The 21,489-nt window shown below is 39.6% G+C and overlaps 1 protein-coding gene across 39 annotated transcripts in view; it reads left to right on the forward strand.

Annotated features, from left to right (window-relative positions):
- SVIL (supervillin) overlaps positions 1-21,489 on the forward strand; it is a 266,599-nt gene that overhangs the window by 74,621 nt on the left and 170,489 nt on the right. For 25 of the 39 annotated variants that reach the window (XM_072651853.1, XM_072651854.1, XM_072651858.1 and 22 more), the window contains exon 1: positions 17,164-17,188. The exons of 13 other annotated variants lie outside the window; for them this stretch is intronic. In XM_072651853.1, coding sequence (XP_072507954.1) covers positions 17,179-17,188 — 10 coding nt within the window. In that variant the 5' untranslated portion in view covers positions 17,164-17,178. Of the gene's footprint in view, positions 1-12,785; positions 17,189-21,489 lie in introns of those variants that run through there. One more of the 39 variants, XM_072651857.1, reaches the window with a different exon arrangement.

The raw sequence follows: 21,489 nt of genomic DNA on the forward strand, positions 1-21,489 counted from the left end.
GGGCTCGTCTCCCGGCTCTGAGGCTTGCCTGGGTCTCAGTGCGAATTTTCTCTGCCCTGGGTCGTCTGTCCTTCCAGATCGCCTCTGCCACAATAGGAAGAATCCCCCTTTGCTATTTTCCTAGCCTCTGGTGTTATGAGACTATTTGCCCCCTTCTGCTGTTCCCGCTGATCCAGGATTTATCTGGGGAAGAATTTTATGGTTCTTTCACGGTCATCATGGGGGAGGAGAGAGCATTTACTGATCACTCCGCCATCCTAGCTCCTGGAAGTTCCAATAGGTGACTTACCGAAGTTTAGTCTTCAGGCTGAAGGTTTCAAGGGCTGCTGCGCTGATATCTGGCGCTCAGCGGCTCTCACTGGCTCGGTTTGGCTTGTCTCCTGCTCCGCTGGTTTCGCCCGCCACTCTCAGGTTTCTCAGGTCCCTTCCGCCCTGCTGCGCTGACCACGCTGCGCTGTGCGCTGGGGGCTTACCCCCACGGAACAGATCCTTCCCGTGGACCTTCCAGTCCAACCTGGGCTCTGAATCTGTTAACGTCTGTCACCCACTGGATTCTACACCTCCAAAGTCTGGTCAGATTCTCCTTTCAGAGATATCCAGAGGAGTTTGTCCAGGAGCTTAGGTGAGTCGTTGCTTTCACTCCGCCATCTTGGCTCCGCCTCCGGTATTACTACTTATAAATGTACTTTGACAACAGATAATGTCTAGGGGTGATTCACCCTTTATCATGAAATACCATTAGATGAGATTAAAAGTCACAACTCTATTTATAGATGTGATGACTTTGGGGGTCTAGAAATTGGTTATTGGCTTGACATGATACATGGACAGATCTATAGGAGATTCTCTTACACAGGATATTTAGTAGGACAACCCCTTCAGGGATTTAATAAGTGAAGTTTGGAGAGGCTCAGAATATGATTAAAATGACCAAGAATAAGGCTATTTCTCCATTACCTGGATTCTGTCTCCATCCAGCCATTCACCCTCCTCTTCCATGCTGTGAAATGTATTGTTTTCCTGCTGTCTCTAAAATCTGCAGATGCCAAGGAAGTATTCCATTCAGTGTAGACAGTTATTAACAAGAGCTTAGTAATATCTATCATGTGATAGTGGGTATGGCCACATGAATTTCCTTCTCTTCTTTACTGAGGATTTCTTTCTCTCCCTTCTTCCTGCAACTATTAATAGCCTTGCCCTTCCCATATAGTTAACTACCCTCATTCTCCTTATTCCACTACATGTTATCATCATCTCTCCCCCCACTTGAATTATTCTTGAAGCCAGAATGAATGCTGTTGATGTGACAAGGCCCCTAGACACTACTGACCCTCATTGCACTGAAGTTGCTGCCAGTCACTTGAAACTAATGAAGCCCCAAGATTTTGTGATGGGGAGAGGGACCCTCACCTGATGGGAGCAGGGAAAAAGAAGTTAAACAGCTATATCTTTGGTATTGAAAAGGAGAACAGATGTATTTTTCTTCTGGAAACACTGTTGTGGCTTTAAAGTTCAGCTACTTATTTCATTTTATCATTTCCAGGATCTGTGATGATTCCATCCATTCATATATTCTTTCTACCACCAGAGCAGAAACTCCTCTTTTCCTTAGTAGATGAGAAGCTTCCAAACTTAGCCAGACTGGGGCTTAGATGATGGACATAGTCGGTATCCTGGTCCTTACTCAAAGCTTCAGAGCTCTGAAACATTCACCGTAATAGAATTATAGTGGTTCAGTTCACCTTCATTGTGGATTTTCAAGTTGACCCAGCCCAGGAGCCAAATGATCACTTTAACCCAGTTTCTAGGGGGAATAAAATCTATTCTGAGCTTCAAACAAGGAGCTGGGTGCCTTATGGAACATAACTGGTTTAGAAATGGAGGTCATGCCTTGGCCCACTGTTACAACCTAATGTACTGTTTTGTACTTTGATTTGCTACCATGTTTTGATTTCTTGATTCATGGAAACAGAAGACTATAGTTCCAGAGAAAGCAGATTCAGTTTTTTGGGGGTTTTTTTTTTTCCCCAAGTGCTAACTCCAAAGTTGCCAGAATTTTGGTTTGGGAATTGATCCTACCCTTGGCTTTGATGCATCTCAGCTACCTCCTTTTCAAATTTTGAGTTACAGAAAACTGCTCATGGAGATGTAAGGAAGCTTGCACACAGAAGAAATTTTAAATGATCTGATCTGTGTATGGAACATTTATTATATCAAATATGTAATATTTTGTACTTAAATGTTCAGTCTGTAAGACAGGCCAAACCATCTTAATTGGTCCTGTTATGTACTCAGTTATCAGTTTAGAAAGGAGAGTACTGCCATATTATTAGGCCTATCCACATAGCAATCTAAATGGATCCTGCCGCAGCATATACATCTCATATTACTTTCAGTTCTCTAAGACTAGTCTCCTAGAACGTAATGTCAATCCAGCATTGTAAGGTCAGCCTCCCCAGTGCCAGGAATCACAAAATACTGCTCTAAGATTACGCCCCGGAAATCCTATGTTTCAGTTGGACTATGGAGCCAAGTTTTGTGTTTCCACCATTCTTTGCTACATACCCATTGTCATGTAGTAATAGATTGAGAATGAAGGTTTTGGCATTCTGATCAGTTGACCAAGTAATGACCTAGATCACCCCAGAGCTCAACTGAATTTATTCTCTTTTTTTGGCTAATAAAATTCTTGACTTTAAAAAAGAAACCAATTGATGGAGTTGGGAGGTAGAATAAAAAACTTTATATGTTCAAATAATTCCTTACTTTTTCTTACTCTTCCAAGAAATACATACATACACACACACACACACACACACACACACGTACATACATATTCCAAAACTGCTTTAGTTGCTTCACACCTCATCCATATAACAAAAAAATCATTTCAGACCCATCATTTGGTGGCAGATGCTGGGGAACTCAGGCACATGATACTGCCTTCTCTTAAGGGATTCCCCAGTTGGGACGCGTATACAAACAAGTCTATTTAAGCTGACATATCCACCTGTATATAGCTCCTATTCTTCTAGCATTTTTCTACACTGGAAGTGGGAATCTGAAAAACCCCACTGACCAATTTGTCTCTTTAGTTACCATCTAGAAGTCGAACTGTGGGACCAAGAAGCAGGTGAACAGAAAACTCTCTCCTTGGTCTCCTTTTCCAACTTAGTATCACCCTCTCTTGTTGCTGCACAGATAGATGCTTCAGAAGAGGAGAAAACAATGAGTGTCAAGGCAGGTAGAAAGGTAGTTTCACTATGACCTTTGCGCCTGTGTTTTTGGCACAGAACAAGAGGATTCCTTCCAGTCTTCTTTCATCCTGTTACAGGGAGGAAAAAAAAGAATATTAAGGCCTTGAGCCTGGGACAGGAGATGAATATGTTTCAAATTGAATGAATGAGATAAGGGCCTAATGTATACAGTTTTGACTGTCTTTTGTCCTTGATGTTCTACCTTATCTCACTCCAACAAACTTGTGAAATGAAGCATGCCTGGTCTCATCTGTTGCATTGCATGACATTCCCCAGAGCTAATCTTTTCTAAAAATAAAGCATCAGCATACATTAGTCTGACTCTTCAGTGACAGTTGAGAGGGTGTTTGAATCTTGGTTTTATGCTATAGAAACCTTGAGAGAGGACTCAAGGGCACTAGCAATCAACCAAGCAACTAACAAGCCCAGATGAAGCTCCTACTATACACTAGATCTTCAAAGGCAAGAAGAAGCCTCAAGTAGGAGCTGGCCCTTGGACCAAGCTTTGAAAGAACTAGGAATTCTAAGTGGGAGAAGGGAAACGGGAGCTTAGTCTTGGCAAAGGCATGGAAGTGAGAAATGTCTTGCAATTTTGCCAGTTTGCTTGGACCATACAGTGTTAAACCATATTTTAAAAAATATTTATTGATGTCTTCTGTTTCTTACATTATCATGGTTATCCCAAGTATGCCTTTCCCTCCCAGAGACTCATACCATATAACAAATTATATTTTTAGAGAAGAAAAAAGCCCAGCACAACTGATTGATACATTGAAAAAGTCCAACAACAATTAGCAGAATGTTTTGATTTGCATTTCTCTTATTATTAGTGATTTGGGGCATGGCTTCATGTGGTTGTGGATACTTTTCAATGCTTTTGAGAATTGCCCATATCCTTTGACCATTTATCTATTGGAGAATGGCTATTAGCTTTTTCTCTCTTTCCACATACATGCATGCATACATACATACATACATATATGTATACATATCATTTATATATACATGTAAGTGATATATATACACACAAATATATGTGTACATGTATATATGTATACATATATATAATTTACATATCTTGAATAACAAACCCTTGTCAGAGAGTTTTGATACAAAGATTTTTTTCCTCCTTTCAATCACTTCCTTTCTTATCCTAGATGCATTAAATTTTTCTGTGTAGTTAATCTTGTTTTTTCTCAATTACATATCAATCAATTAACATTCATTAAAAATTTTTTTGATTTTCAAATTCTCTCACTTCTTCTCTCCTTTTCCCCCTCCTTGCTAAGGCAAACAATTTGATAGATTATGCATGGTTTTGTTCTTGATCCCTCCTTTGAGTCAAGTTCAACTCTCCATGACCCCATTTGGGGTTTTCTTGGCAAAGATGCTGGAGGGGTTTGTCATTCCTTTCTTCAGTTCCTTTTACAGATGAGGAAACTAAGGCAAATAGGGTTAAGTGACTTGCCCAAGGTCATACAACTAGTAAGTGTCTGAAGCCAGATTTGAACTCAGAAAGATGAGTCTTCCTAACTCCAGGCCCTGAACTCTATCCACTGTGCCACTTAGCTGCCCTGATTATACATGTGCAGTCATGCAAAACATATTTCCATATTAGCTGTGTTGCGAAAGAAAACACAGGCCCCTAGTCCCCAATAAAGAATAATAAAGAAAGTAAAATTAAGTCTGCTTTGATCTGCATTCAAACTCTATCCATTCTTTCTCTGGAGGTAGATAGCATTTTTCATCATAAGCCCTTCAGAATTGTCTTAGCTCATTGTCTTGTTGAGATCAGCTAAGTCCTTCACAGTTGATCCTGATACAATGTTTCCATTAGTATGTACAATGTTCTCCTGCTTCTGCTCATTTCACTTTGCATCAGTTCATATAAGGCTTTCCAGGTTTTTCTGAAATCCATCCACTCTTCTTATAGAACAGTAGTATCTCCTCACAAGATATACCATAACTTGTTCAGCCATTACTCAATTGATGGACATTCCCTCAATTTCCAATTCTTTGCCATCACAAAAAGCTGCTATAAATATTTTTGCACATATTGGCTATTATCCTTTTCTTTGATCTCTTTGGGACATAGATCTAATAATGGTGGATCAACAGGTATCGTATGGGCTATATTTCTCTCCACTTATCTACTGCTAAATTTCTAGCAAGAATGAGTTAGCCTCATTGTCAATACCTTGAACATCCCAAAAGTCAGGTTAACTCAAGCATTCATTAAGTACCTACTATGTGCTGGCACTGTGCTAAAAGAAAGATAACTGAGATTTGGAGGAAGCCAAGGAAGGTAAGAAGTAAAGGTGAGGAGGAAGAGAGTTCCAGGTTTAGAGCACAGCCACTGAAAATTCCTGGAGTTGAGAGATGGAGTGTCTAGTGTGAGGAAAGGTAAGGAGGTCTTTTGCATTGGATGGCACAGTTAGGGGTTGGCGGGTTTGGGAGGGGAGCAGTGTCTGGTGTGAGACTACAAAGGTGGGAAGGGGGCATGTTATTGATTGCTTTGCTAGCATACAACTGAACTTGCCAAGTGAAGAATCATGGTTGCCAGCAGTTAAGATCAGTTTTAAATACAAGCTCATCGTTTCTGCTTCTCAGAATACTTGTCATCCTGGCTTTACTCTTCCACAAAGCTCTTGGTTTTCTCTTCTGTAAAACGGGGGAAATAGTACCAACAAAAATTGTTGTGAGGATAAATCTGACCTCAAACATAAGCTGTATGACTCTAGGCAAGTTACTTAACCTCTGTCTGCCTTAGTTTCCTCACCTGTAAAATGTAATGAAAGTGATGTAATATTTGTAAAGTACTTTGCAAATCTTTAAGCACTATATAAGTTCTAGCTATTATTAGATATTACTTTTAGTGTTCTTTCTTTCCTTCATTTTCCTTGTATTATACCTTCTGTACATGCTCTATCTCTGCCTTCAAGGAGTTTATATTCTGCTGGGCCAAAGCATTAGGAACATGAGATATATAGAGTATCCTTAATGAAAACATAAAAAAGGAATAGATAAACTTGAGGTGGTTGCTCAACTTGTCCAGTTTGGGAAATTGTACAATGCTTTCAAGGTTTTCAAATTGCCCCCTGCTGCAAAACAAAACAAAATAAAAAATCCTTTAGCCTAAATATCTTCTTGGCAATATTATGTGGTTGTGACTCATTGAGCATAATACTCAGAAGAAAAAAATTACAATTCCCTGAAAGGGCTTTGGAAAGACACGATAGGTCCTAAGTAGGCTGGAGCATGTTGCCAGTGGTTAACATGGCAGAAATGAAATAAAAAGTTTGTTGAGGGCATTCCAAACTCAAGCCTTAGCAGGTCTGAACCAGTGAGGGTGGCTCGTAGAAACAAAAGAACAGCTAAAAGAGAAAATTGTTTATTAGCTGTAGGGAAACCTCCAGGGAGAGTTCTACCTGGACAGGGAAACTCAGAGTTTTTATAATGAAGCAAAGGTGGGCTTAGGTTCAGGACCCACCAACTTCATTCCTTGGTATAAAAGAAGTAGGAGGGGGTGGGGTGAAGGATGGTGAAAAACTGGGGGGGGGGGGGGTCACAGAAGTTTGTAAAAAATCAGAATTTTTCCTTTGGGAAAATGCATTTCTTCTCTGTGGTCAATAATCTTCAAGATTGTAGAGGCCTCCTTAAAATGGCATCAGCATCAGGCTTGTTCTTCCTGTTGTAGCCAGTTTGGAGAGGAAGAAGCTACCTAGGTTAACAGCATAGATCTGCATTATTACCTATGAAATAAGGAACCTGAGGGAGACTCCCAGGGGATGGGATGATCTTTGATTGTGGAGTTTCTGTAACAGACTGAGAAGAGGAGATCAAAAAAGAGTTCCCTATTCACCCAGAGAAGCACCAGGGTGAAAAGACATGATTGGGGAAGAAGACATTGAAAAAATAAAGACAAAGGAAATGGGTGAAGTGGAGGCTGGTGCTCTCCTCCTTGCGAAGAGACTGGGACCGATATTCAGGGGTGGCTGGGCGACCAGGTCATTTTAAGTGATTGTTGGTAATGGGATCTGTGAAGGGTGAATGGGGTGAGGTGAGGGCAGGGAAGGGTAGGAATTGTGGAATGAATCACAGCTGCCCCAGAGTATGTGACGGGGCACGAGGAGGGGCTGTGGGCAAACTGCCTCTGTGCATGTAAAAGATGAAAAATCCTCAATCTTCTAACTCAGTGCCTGGAGAGGGAATGGAATCTGCTTTAGCTCTCTTTCTGTCTGCAAAGTGAATATATCGATTGTGTTTTAAATACAAAACTGGGGAGGTCATTTAATCTCTCTGATCAGTAGAATCATTGCCTTTTTATAAAAATGTCAGAACTTTTGGAAGTAGAGCTCTCTGGTAGGGTTAAAAAAAAAATGGATTCAAATGCTGAAGAATGATTTCAGTTTTGCTGGTGATCTGAAAAAATGAATGCCCAAATAAAATTTGCAGGAGTAGCTTATTCACGTAGCAGAACAGTATGTTATACTCCAATATAAATTCTAAACAATTTCGGTTTAATAGTGATACTTTGCTCTCTCCATCATTAAAACAGTGCGTGTAGATGTTGAGGTCTAGGGGTGCTAGGATCCTGAAATTCAGGGGCAAGTGATGTAGGTCCTGCCTTGAATGAATTCCACCTGAGTCTTTCCGCCAAAGACAAGCTTTATTAGAACACCGGTTGGGGTTGGGGTGAAGGAGATTTTAAGAATTCTCACTGTTGTGACAATTGCATTGACAAGCAGGCCAGATTGAATCTGAATGTGTTTGTGACAACAAATGTGCTAGACTCTTAAGGAATCTGAACAATTGAATGGGAGGCAAGATGGACTTTGTATACAGAAAGACTGTGGGAAGGATCCAGGAGTGGCCAAGCAGTCTGGGGTGACTGAGAGGTAACCCAGAAGGACCAGGAAGGACTGAGGGCCCCAGGGGAACATGAGGGACCTGGCCCACCTGGAAGGAGTCTAGATGGAACCAGGGAGTGGCAGTCTACAGTGAGGCCAGGTGCAGACAATGAGGGCCAGAATGAAAAGATTATTCATTGGAAAGGGCCAGGTGCCTCAGGTGAACGCCAGGGACCTGAACTACATGGGAAAGTCCAGGGGGCTTTTCCTTTTTGGAGTCCAGATCCCAAAGACATGGTGTTTTCCTTTTGGGGGTTCATATCCCATCATCATCATACAGATATGCTTAAAAAATCTTTCACCTAATTATTTTCAAAAATTCAAATTCCTAAAATACCTTATGTTCATTAATTTTTCTGTATGGAATTTATTTTGTCTGTAAGTGAAGGTAAAATATTGGATATTCTGAAGGTAAGTTCTGTTGGGTTGACTTGTAACTCATAATTTTTAGGTTTTTAGCAAATTTCCTCTAAATAGTTGTGTGCCATTACTGAACTTTACACCAAAATATGTTAAAGTTTCTGGTGTCTGAGTTGTTTCTTGAGGGGTGGTGGAGTACACACTCAGGCACTTAATAAACTTTAATAAACTTTAATAAACTTGGACCTTTTCTTTATTTCTATTAAAAATATGAAAATGTTAGAAATTGTTCTCCTGACCAAAGCCCACCCTTGCATACGGTCTTCTGCAGGTGCTCTTGTGTTTCCAACCTTCACGGTAAAATAGAGGAAAAGATAAAGTTGACAACATAATTGAATTTGAAGTTGCTGCAGAGCTGGGCTTGTTGCAACAGCTGATTTGATCCCCGGGCTGCCTTTCCAGAGCTATTTATGGTAGATTAGCTGGTATCAACACTCTACTGTTCAGCCCATAAAAGGCTGGTCCTATGTGAAGTTGCCACACTGCATTTGGCATAGTCCTTGGAGGCTGCGGGAGATCATCTAGCTTCGTGTGGATAAGGCCAGTAATGGATGGGAGCATCAAAGCCAGACTGACGAACTACAGCCTTGAGGACTCCCGACTGCTAAGGGCTTGTAAAAGAAGACTCTGTCCCATAACACTCTGGTGCTCCTTGCTCAGGGGAGCTTTGGGCCTATAGCTTTTGCCTAGTTTGTGTAGTTGGCCTCTATACATGCCTGTTGGAAAGTACCGAGCTAAATTTACCCTCTTCTGAATCATTTTCCCCGGGACGACACTTTGTTCTTGGAAGTTGAGTTTGTTGAAACAAGTCCTTCAGAAATAGAATGAAGAGGATTTAACTTTTTTGTGTGTGTTGGTGGGATACAGATTTTGTGTGTCTTTGCTTTCTCCTCTTTTAACTTAGAAGACCAAGGATTGCGCAGAAATTTGAAGTAAGTGAAAAATGTTCCCTTTAAGTCTTCTGTCATTGGAGCAGTGTTCTAAGGATCTGCAGAATTAAAATGATGTGTGATTGTTAGAGCTGTTAGCCTCTACACCCTGGGAGTGTTTGGGAGTGGGGGTAGGTAGGGTGTTTGCTTGTGGTAGGGCTTTGAGGTTTAATTCTGGAGAAAGACTGCTATAAGCAACCTTTTAGTACAGGTTAGTAAGTTGTCCATATGCTAGCTTGTTAAATCTCACAATCCAAGAACCTGTAAGGTAAGAATTATAAATAAACTCACAGCCCAGTGTATCTTACTAACTTGTTTTTGGCAATTTGCAGGAAACATGCCCAGAAGGACAAATTAGTCATAAGAATGATGAGTATTTAGATACATAAATCAGAATTCTGCCTGCAATTTAATATTGGATTTGAGGATACATAACCTTATCACTTATGGAAAGCTTTGGGCTCCATTGGTAGCACATGTTCAGTATTCCAGGATTTATGTTCCATGCTCTTTCTCCCGTCAGTTTCCAAACTAAAAATACCCTTCAGGAGAAGAGCTATTTTGTTGTTGAGCAATTTTAGAACCTGGGCCTGAGGCTGCTTAAAACACTTGGTTCTTTCTCAAAATTGGAGACGTAGCAGCTAGATGTAGCTTCTATTGAGTGAGGAAGGTCTGGATTCAAATCCTGTCTCTGAGCCTGACTGGAAGTCCATGGACAAGTCTCAGACTCAGTTTCCTCATTTGTAAAATAGTAATGTTCAGGTTGTGAGTTCAGAAGAGAGAATGCTTGTAAAGTACTTTATAAAATTTAAACTCTATAAATATAGCTATGGCATATATTTATATTTAACTCTATGCCTAGATTCATAACTAATAATTTACTGTGTAAATGTAACTCTAATTGTTAATTATCACTATCACTAAGTAAGGATAAGTTAGTTGAGGTATGGTTTGATATTATTTTTTAAGTTTTGTTTTCCTTCAGAGTTGTTTCTTTATATAGATTCAAATGAACTAATAGTGGTCATTATTTCATCATCTCTAAGGGGAATATTTATAGGGAAGAGAAAATTATTTTAATGTCTTATTGTCACTCCTCTACCCAATAGAACCCTCCTTTACAATAAATAAAGTGGACGGTCAAGCAAAACAAATCATCGTGTTCATCATGTCTTAAAATACACGCTTTCTTCCTTTGTAGTGGCTTGGCTCTCCGTCTGGAGACGTGACCTCCACCCCTTGAGGTCCGGTGTGGTCACAACATTCGTTGTGTCTCTTTTCTTTTCCTTCTGGCCATTGTGTGAATTATTCTATTTGTGCTTCTTACTTTGCTGTTTATCTTTTCCTGTAAGTTTTGCCAAGATTCTCTGAATGCTTAATATTTCTGAATTCTGGGACAGCAGCAGGGTAGGGAAACGAACATTGATTCTAGGGTCAAAGGACCCTGGGTTGAATCTCTGGCTGACCTTGGACAAGTCACTTAACTGTCTCTGAGTTTCATTGTTCTCATCTGTAAAATGGGGGGATTGGTCCAAATGGTAAAAATCTGTCCAACTTGGAAAGTAACAATTCTCAGAATTTCAGAGTTCTTTCCCTATGTATTTCTCCTGTTAGTTATTTGGCACAATCTTTCCCATGGTTGTTGATCATTTGCCTTTCTTCTTTGGACAACTGCCTGATCTTTTCACCCCTTTTGTTTTCCAAAATGTTTAAAGAACTGAATTAATTGAAGGACTGTGTTGAAAGAATGTTGTGGGGAAGTACCCTTGCCATGTTAGGGTTTGACAAGGGAAAGTCAACTCTAGAAAGGAGCTTAATGAATGGGAAGTAATGCCTCATTCTTAGGGGAAAAGGGCTCTTCACTTTTAAAGCTTCCTTTGCCATTATGTTAGCAGAAGTGTGTCCTTTGGTGAGATTTGTTTTTAGAGGATTTCTAGACTTGGAATTTTATTTTTGGAACCCCAGGCCCCTTGTTTAGTAGCAACACACATGCATACTTCATGCCAAAATGCAGCTGTTTTAATCCCTAGAGTATTTCTACCATATTCTTATCCAGTGTGAAAAGGGTATATTGGACTCTGAGAGCTACTGGACTAAAAATTAGCTATGTAAGGAGAGACTGCTGTCTTATTAGAGTGGGACAAATGGGTTTCTGTATATGAGCTTTCACTAGCACAGAAGTTAAGGAACATTCAACAAGACGAAGAAATTCAGTATAGGAATCCACCAGGGTGATTTGATGTGTGTGTACCTTTATCAGGCATTGGACTTTTTTTTTTTTTTGACTAAAATATTTATGGAATTAGTTTCATATGTTGCCTTTTCACATATCTGCTGTCTTATCTTGAGGAGGGCTTGGGGTCACTATGGGGAGTGTTCTGGCCTCCTGATTTTGGTCCCAGTGTATGTTATAGGCAACATCCTGTTGAGCCATGCTTCAGAGAGATTCACCTTGCTTTATAACATGTTTCTTTCTGAAAGTCTATTCAAGTTTTTTTTTTTTATTTTTGGTTCTCCCAATTTAATAAAAAAGTTCATAAATAAAGTAAAGTAAAAAGGGGTATAGAGTGTGTGAATATAACACAAATGATCTTATGTAATTGGGCTTTGATTTGTGCTTTGGATCTCATTCTCTTCTTAAGGGTATTTGAGGAGCTTTGATCCAGTCAAGTATTTTTATACCAGTCTTTGGGATGCAAATAGAAAAGTCCAAAGAGGTTCTGACTTCCAGGAGTTTATAACCTGGGATGACCACAGAAGCACAGGCTATCAAGATAGAATGTTCGGGCTTGAGGGGAGGGCACAGAGAATCTGAGACAGCTTCATAGAGGCGTCGGATCTTGAGCTGAGCTTGGAAAGTAGCTAAGCTATGAAAGTGAGGAAGGAGCATCCAGAAGTCGGGGGCGGCTTGTGAAAAGTCAAAAGCACAATGTGGGGAGAGAATGTTGTGTGAAAAAGTCTTGTGTTTAGTTAACCTGGATGCTTCACAGAAGTAAATAATAGGAAAAAATCAGTGATTGGTCTGAATGCAGAGAAGATGTGAGCAGTGGGAAATCAATCAATAGAAACTGAGATCTGTTCAATGCAAGGAATATTTGTGAAGCACCTAATATGGGGAAGACATGGTGCAGAAATAGGAAGGCAAGGTTAAACACCTGATGTTGGCAAGGAACTTATCTTCAGGTTTTATTTATTGCGGGGGGGGGGGGGGGGGCGTGAGGGCAGAGAGAACTGAATAATCTTCTTATTTTTTGTTGCATAATAGATGCATGCCTTAATTCAAGTAGGTGGAAAAATTAAAAGTAAGAAAATATTATTTAAATAATTAGTCAGTCTTTTATGTTTTTGGATAGGGCACTGGACCAGAGTTCAAATTTAACTTCAGACACTTACTAGCTGCCTGACCCTGACCCTAAGCAAGTCACTTAACTTCTGCCTACCTCAGTTTCCTTGACTCTAAAACAGGAATAATAATTGTACCTACTTCCCAGAGTTGTTGTGAGGATAAGATGAGATCAATCAGCCAATCAATAAACATTTATTAAGTACCTACTATGTGCCAGGCACTATCCTAAGCCCTGGGGATACAAGAAGAGCCAAAGACTGTCCGGGTCCAAAGGAGCTTACAATTTAATGGAGGAGACCACATGCAAGCAAATACATACAAAGCAAGCTATATATATGGGTAAATAGGAAATAATTGAGAGAAGGATGACACTAGATTTAAGAGAGAGTAGGGAAAGCTTCCTGTAGATGGTGGGATATTAGGTGGGATATTAGTTGTGATACACACCACCAGTGTCACCATTGTCACTATCAACACAGTAGGAAAGCAACCCATTTCTCAGTGTATTAAAATGTTTTCTTCGATAATGAGGTCTACCCTGGCTAAGTCAAATCATTTTAGAAATGAAATTGAAATCTTGATCAACATCTGTAGGCTAAACAATTTCACAGTCTCTGGAAGCATGGGACAAATGAATAACTTCAGCAAGGCTTTTTGTTTGTTTTTAACAGTATGTTTATTGGTTTAATGACTAATGCAGAATTTTGTTTTAGTTTTCTTGTCTTCTCAATGGGTAGAGGGGGAGGAGGAGAATTGGAGAGAATTTGGAAAAATTAAAAAAAGAACATAATGTCATTTTTCAGTGCAAATTAAAGAAAACAGTAATAGTGTATTGGTTCATCATATGTAGTTAGCAGAAACAAGCCCCAGGCAGTCTGAAAAGTTTTGCAATCGTTGATCTATATAACAATCAATACAATAAACACAAATTATATTTTGAATTCTAATGTTTTTGTGCAAACTTCATTTCTTAAAATGCTTGAGTCAACTAAGTAGATCTGAGTAGATCAGAAAGATCTGTGTGTGCTATAAAGTAGTAGAAAATTAGCATGATTGCTTTTGTTTTAATTACCACCAAATGTTCATTTTAGCAGCACATACAAAATCCAGTTGTTTAATCCACAGCCTTCTGATTAAAAGTGTTGAGTTCTTGAAGAAAAAAAACACCATGACTAGATAAAAATTCTTGGGGTACTTTTAATTTGAAGGTCTCTTGGCTTTTTAAGACCAAGTTATGCTTCACTGCACAAGAGAGACAGTCCCATTTCATCTGGAACTTATTTGTTCTTGTACAGCCTTTTTTCTCAAGAGATTTCAAGAAGTTTCATGGAGACTTTTCGAACAGTCAACAAGTTTTAGATATTTCAAAAATCAGATACAGTAAGAATATGTATTAGGGAACAGCTGTATGTGGAGAGACACATGAAAATGGAAGAAGGAGTCAGTAAGGACTCTATTGAAGATCCTGTGCTAGATCCCAGGGGTTCTTAACCTCTTAATCTGCTGAAGTCTATGAACCCTTTCTCAGAATAAATGCAGAAAATAAAATACATAGAATTACAAAGGAAACCAAAAGTTAGTGAAAATAATTGTGTAATTTTTTCTCCCATCCAAGTTCATGGGCCCCCTGAAGTCTTGCCCAACTCCCAGTTGAGAGCCCCTGTTCTCGGGGGTTCTCAACCTAGAAGAACATAGAATCATAGACTTTGAGCTATTCCAATCTTAGAGGTCACTTCGTAAGCTTCCTTACTTAATGGGTGAGAAAACTGAGTCCCAGAGAAGTGAAGTGATTGACCCAAGGTCACATAGAGAGTAAAAGAGAGAGCAGATCCAGTGTGGAGGCCAAGGGTGTCTGAGCACCCAAGGGGAATTTGTCATGTGGCAAAGTAGACTAGTGGGGAAAGCGCTCCATAGGAAGACTGAGGACCTATTTCTAGCCCTGGCTTTGTTGCTACTGAGCTGAATGCTATTGGACAGAGGTGTTAAATACCTCTGTTTTGGTTTCTGAAAACAGAGAGGTTGAATTTGATGATATTTGATTATTGTTTTAACATTGAGTCATTGGAAGTGGCCTGTGGCCAAAGAAAATGTCTCCCTGTACGTATATTACCTTCTCAGAACCATGTTACATTTACACAGTCCTTTTAAGGTTTACAGAGCTTTTCTTTTTTGATTCTCACACCAACCCCAGAAGCAGTCAGGTAGATTATGGATAGAGCATTGACCCGACCTGTGTGACCCTGGGCAGCAAGTCCCTTAACCTTGCTCAGACTTAGTTTCTTTATTTGTAAAATGAGGGGATCAGATTTAGCATAGTGCCTGTCACATAGAAAGCACTTAATACATGTTTATGAACTGAGTGACTCTAAGGTCACTTCCAGCTTCATATCAGTGAACTCAGTGATGCAGGTGGTACAAGTACTGTCGTCGTCATCATCATCATCATCATCATCATCTCTGTTTTGCAGATGAGTAAAACTGAGGCTCAGAGAAGTTAAATGGTTTGCCCATTAGGGACAACTAGGTGCACCATGGTCCATAGAGTACCATGCCTGAAGTCAGGAAGACCCATCTTTCTGAGTTCAAATCTGGCCTCTGACACTTACTAGCTGTGTAACCCTGGACTTAACCTTGTCTACTTTAGTTCCTCTTCTGTAAAATGAGCTAGAGAAAGAAATGGCAAACCACTCTGGGTAGTATCTTTGCCAAGAAAACCTTAAATGAGGTCAGGAAGAGTCAGACACAACTGAAATGATTGAACAACAAGTAGTCCTTGTCAGTACAGAACCAGCATTCAAACATAGATCTCCTGACTCCAAGTCCAGTGCTCTTTGTACTGAGCTAGGTCCCAGTTGTTGTTATGAAGCTTAAAACTAATTTTATAATTATTATGAATTTAAACAGTTATGGCATCATTATATATTAATTTGAAGGCTACAGAAATACCAAGATTTCTAAGACTTGAGAACTGTACTGGAGTATTTGGAGTGAATGAGAGATCAGGCCAGGCAGGCTGTTTAAGATGAGATGTCACCCGTTGGTCTCCTGAGCTAGTACTTGTCTTAAAGACATTGGATCATAGGACCATAGGTTTAGAACTGGAAGGTTTTAAATCCATTGAATACAATCTCCTCATTTTACAGATAAGGAAACTGAGGCACAGAGTTGTGTTACACAGGAACTAAATAAGCAGGGTAAGATTTGAATCCCCATTATGAAAGAATGTGTGTCCTCCTCATATGGTTGGGCCAGAGACATATGGTGCCACTGGAGCCTGGTGCCGTTGGAAAATGCTATAAGAAGAAGCCCAGCTCTTACCCTGCTGGAAAGCTGGGTGGACAGGTGGCATATCTGAGATAAACAAAAATTCATGGACCTATGAGAGATGATGACTGTAAGGGTCATCAACCCAATTAATTTACTCTTTCTAAAAGTAAGAAATAAAAACATATAAAAATACAGAAAAAATGTCTTTTTTGTACAGAGCCTAGAGTAATTTGCTTTTGCTTTTGATGGACTCATATTCTCACTGTATTGAGCAACAATAAATTCTTAGAACCTTAAGTTACCTTAGAGAATTTTCAGTCTTACATTTAGTCTAGCTTCTAGATGGTACTGATTAGAGTGCATTCCTGCCCCCTTTGGTGGGAGAATGGTCTGGAAAAAGGCAAAATGACTTTCCTATGGCAAGTATAACAGAATAAAATTAAATTCTTAATCAAATAGAATAAGGTAAAATTCTAAGAGTCTACAAACTCCAGTTGGAGTGCCCAAATTTTCATCCTAGGAACAAAATAAAACTTACCCTTTTTTGTGAAAAGCATGTGTTAGACTTCCTTAAATTGGCTTGAATAATATACCAGTGGTAGACAGCTCTTCTTTGCTATTAGGCCCTTTCATCAAGAGTAACTAAATGCACTAAATTAGATTGAATGACTCTGTAAAAAACATTCCAGTTGAGCCATTGAGCTCGATGGGTATTTTAAAAATAACCAGTTGTGGTGACTACTCATCTGAGTTTCCTCCTGACCTTATTTGGATTTTCTCGAAGGGGTATGTACATATATAGAAGCCATATAAAGGAAAGGCTTCCCCTTCACTCTCTACCCTTCTCTCCTTTCCCTCTTGTCTTCTTTCTTGCTTTTTTCCATCCTATTCCTCTTCCTTTTGCCATGATTTCTCCTTTTTTCTCTTTGCTTTCTATCTTCTTTCTCTTTCTCTTTCTGATTTTCCCTTTCCCCTTTTGTGTTTTTTCTTTCCTTCTCTCTTCTCTTACTTTTATTCATCTTCTGAAACCGAAGTCAAGATCTCTACTCATGAATATGTGTAAGTTTTCCTAAATCTAATGTGTGCTACAACTATGGATGGATGGGGTAGTTTAAAAAGATCTGACTCCAGTTCTAGTACTTTTTATAAGACAGAGAGTGTCAGAGTTCTTTTAATTTAGCTCCATGTTGGCTAAAGCCCTCTCTCCATGCCAAGTGAAATTTTTTTTGACAGATTGAAGGGGTTAGTTTTTATACAGAAGGTTATAGAAGTGAATGTGCCTAAAAATACTGTTCTTACTTTGCAAAATTACAAATGAAAATAAGAAAGCAAAATTATGAATTTGAATTTATGTTCCCTGAAAATCATCAGTGCTTTGAGTCACCAGTCATAAAGAATGACACGCTGGTTTAATTTTAGTTGGGTAAAAATTAAAATCAGACATCAGCTTCTGCTTTGGTGCTCACTATCTCCAATTTAAATTTAGAAATGTTGCAATCCCCCACCCCCCCAAGTGCCAAGGGCTGCTTATTTGTTTGTTTTGCTTACTTGCGTTAGCGATCTATCTATGTCTATCTATGTATCTATCTTCTCATTTGTCTATTTACCCATCCATTTCATTTATTTCCTTATTTGCTCACTTATTCATTTATTTGTTTGTTGATTGATTGCCTGCTAGAACAAGATGAACTTCTGGATCTAAATTCACATGTGATTCATGGGAATTTCTGGATACTGTCGATGGTAGCTGTGAATATGTGACAAGGTTCTTGGGGCTTTAAACACTGGCAATGACTGCAAGCACTTCATCTCAGTTCAAAGCTCCTTCGTTTTAAAACTAAACTGCTAAAGAGTAAAAGCTGTTGACCCTGACCATAAATATTTATCATAAGTCTAGTTCCCCTGGGCTGACAACAATCATTTTGGCAGGGGAGCTGCTAAGATCTGGCAGGCTCAGCAAATTATGAAAGAATTTGAGGTCTGTACATTATCAGTATTTCTTAAATGGATCTGAGTTTTCATTTGTAACCAATCAGAAAAACTGTCTTCCTGAATTTTGAACATCTCTGAGGCTGGGATATAAGTATCAGAGTATCAAATGTAAGTACACACACACACACACACACACACACGGCTAAATGATGAACAAATGGATGAATCTGGGAAAAATTGTTTGTTAAACACCTATGTGCAAAGTGAAAAAGAAGAGTTTCTGCTCTCAAGTTGTTCATACTTAGGAAAGATACCACATGCAGGAGAGTTAGGCAATGTCTGTATCCTTGGGACCCATTGCATTTCTGTCCCACTAGAGCACCCAACCAATATGGGGAAGGGACAGCTTGGTGTCAGGGTGGAGATTCTGGGTGCTCTTCAGCAGGGAGAGCCTAGGAGAGTCCATTAGGCCAGAAGGTTTAAAGGGGAAAGAGAGATTGGGAGGAAGGTGGGGGTGAATTCTGGGGCAAGGAGGGTGAGGGGGTGGGGTCCTGCTTGGTGGCAACTCTGGATGGAACCTTCCACCTCTAAAGCAGCAGGGACATCCACTGACGTTTTGTGTGTGTGTGCTTAAAAAACTATATATTATATATTGTACTCATCCAAGAGGAACTTCCCTGAAAGGAGGCAATGTGATTTGGTGAAGAGACTACTGGTCTTGGAATCAGAGGAGATGAGTTCAAATCCCTGCTCTGCTATTTAATATTTGTGTGACTTCGGACAAATTGTTCAACACATTTGGGCCTCAGTTGCCTCATCTGTAAAATAAGGGTGGTTGGACTTGGTGCTGTTGGAGTTCCAAATCTATGGTCCTACGAAGGCGGTTAGCCCTCTGGATTTACTGGAGTGACTACTCTGAATGTTAGTAGTCATTCTCATCCTGTCCATACCCCAGCAGGTGGTGGCAGAGGAGTGAAGAGTCTGAAATGACACCCTTATCCCATAAGATGAACCTGGTTAGAAACTCTCAGGACAGCTGTAAGAAGCCTCGGCATGTTTCCCAGCCACAGTTCCCCTCTCAGACTCCAGTGCAGGGTTTAGTTGCTAACAGATGGAAAAGCAAATTTGTGATCCAGAAAGTTAGACTAGTACTTGAAGCTAAAACAAAACAAGACTGAAATTCCCCCTACTGCCTTCCATCTGCTCTTTTCCTCTTCTTTCTATTTCTCCATTAGAATGAGCAAGAGTTTCTCGAATATCACAATATTGTGGAAAGTGTCATAGGACTTGAATTTAGATTGTACCTTTGCTTAGAACCTGTGTGAACATGGCCAGGTCTCCCTGGGCTTCAGTCACTTCGTCTGTAAAAACAGAAGATTGGTTTAGATGTCCTCTGAAGACCCATCCTCTTAGATTCCTAATGAATCAAGGAAAGTAAACATTCTTTGACTTCCATATTTGGTTTATACTCCACATACTTTTTAGTTTTGTAGGGTTTTTTTTAAAATAGGGAGTAAGCATTTATATAGTACCTACTATGTGCCAGATACTTTAAGTGCTTTAAAAAAATTTTTAAACAAAATCTCATTTGGTGATAAATTTTCATCGATATGTTTTATTTTCAACATCACCAAAATTTCTCTCAACATCCCTTCCCTTCCCTTCTCCCAGAGAACCATTCCAGGTAACCAGTTTTTTTTAAGGAAAGGAAAAAATGCAGTAAAACTGATTACATCAAAAACATCTGGAAATATGTGCAGTCAGTGTCCTGTCCCCATGAATCTTTTACTTCTGAAAGGGTGTCTTTCCTTTCCCCTTCTTTGGGGCCCTGTTTGTTCTTTGTGATTTTGGACATTCACTTTTAATTGTGTTGTGACTTTAGTTGAGATTGGAAACATTTGGGTTGGCTTCACAACTCTGTACTGTCACTTTTATTTAATTACCTACTGTGTATATATATATGCATGTGTGTGTGTGTGTGTGTGTGTGTGTGTGTGTGTGTGTGTGTGCAGGCTATTGTGTGTGTGTGTTTGTGTGTATGTGTGTGTATAGAAGGAGTTTACCTTCTGTGTATTTGCATTCTATTCAGCATACCTCCCAGTGCAGAAAGGTCCAGGTAGAGGATGAGAAGGCTTTATCTTTTTACTTTTGCAATTTTGAGGTTTGCTGTTTGTAGCAGTAATGCATATTTTGGTTATAAAAGACAGTTTTCCCTTACTTGGCCCCACGGTAATAAACTCACTTTTTGAACCTGGCAAACAGAGGTGCTAAGCTCCAGGTCTGAAAAACTGAGGACTCATGGTCTGGAATCTTAGTCTGTATTGAGTGGAACTGTTAGATTTGATTTGATCTTTTATAAAGCTCTGGTCAGCTCAATTCTTCTAAACCTTTTCTGAAGGTGGAAGGAGAATAGGAATGTTTCCCGCTCCTCTAGAGTATTGTGTTAATTCCATTAATGAAGATCTGATTCATTGCCGGGATTTATTTTGAGAACACAAATAATCTTTAGGCCTGAATTGTGTTGACTGTTCACCTTCAGAGAAAATTTCTAAAATTACCTCTTTAACTGCAGTCTAGTGGTCTCCCAGAAAGGCTTTGAAACTACGACAATTTCATGGGCAAAGCTCCTATAATAAAGCAGATGGATTCTCATATTGCCTGCAGCCCACAAACCTCCAGAGAGCAGTCTTATTAACTTATAAGAAGTAAATTGCAACGCACATGAAGTATCTTTTTGTAAATGCCTAAGTGGATTGCCTCACAAGTCCACAGCTCCCCCCTCCTGCCCATGGAGCCTTTCCCGCTTGCCCCTTCCCCCACTAGCTAGGACCTCTCTCTCCATCCGCCTCCACACTAAAACTACAGAGCATTTATTTTGTGTAAAGCTTGAACCTACATGCTGGGTACATGCAACCTCCTTGAGAGTAGGGGCTGTTGATCTTTGCTGTTTGTGTCTTCACAGCCTGGCACACAGCAGAGGCGAAATAAGTGCACTGACCTCAGCTAGGCGTATCATTTTTGCCAGCAGCAGAAACAGAGATTCCCAAAGGAAGTGAACCAGTGTCTGAAGGGGGGATATGGCGGGAAAGGGCGCCAGGTCATTACTAGTATATCTCAGAAATGATTCTTATCAAAGAGACTTTTAAAAATTGTATTTTATCTCTTGGGGTAAAGTCAGGCAAAGGGAGAAATTTTTCTTTTTTTTTTTGTAACAAATGAGTTCAGAATTTATTGATACTTCATTTGGAACATTTTTAAAAAGATCAGAAAATTCTATTGATGAATATTTAGGTTGTAGAGCTTTTAGAAGTGGCACATCATTTTGGCAAAAAGAGCTGAGTTTTTAAATGTTGCACTAAACCATAAAGATTTTATATCATTAGCAAACATTTCAAGGTACAGTATATAGATAGGGCAAGTAATAATGA

This window comes from Notamacropus eugenii, chromosome 3, assembly GCF_028372415.1.
Source record: "Notamacropus eugenii isolate mMacEug1 chromosome 3, mMacEug1.pri_v2, whole genome shotgun sequence".
In the NCBI taxonomy this organism is placed as follows: domain Eukaryota; kingdom Metazoa; phylum Chordata; class Mammalia; order Diprotodontia; family Macropodidae; genus Notamacropus; species Notamacropus eugenii.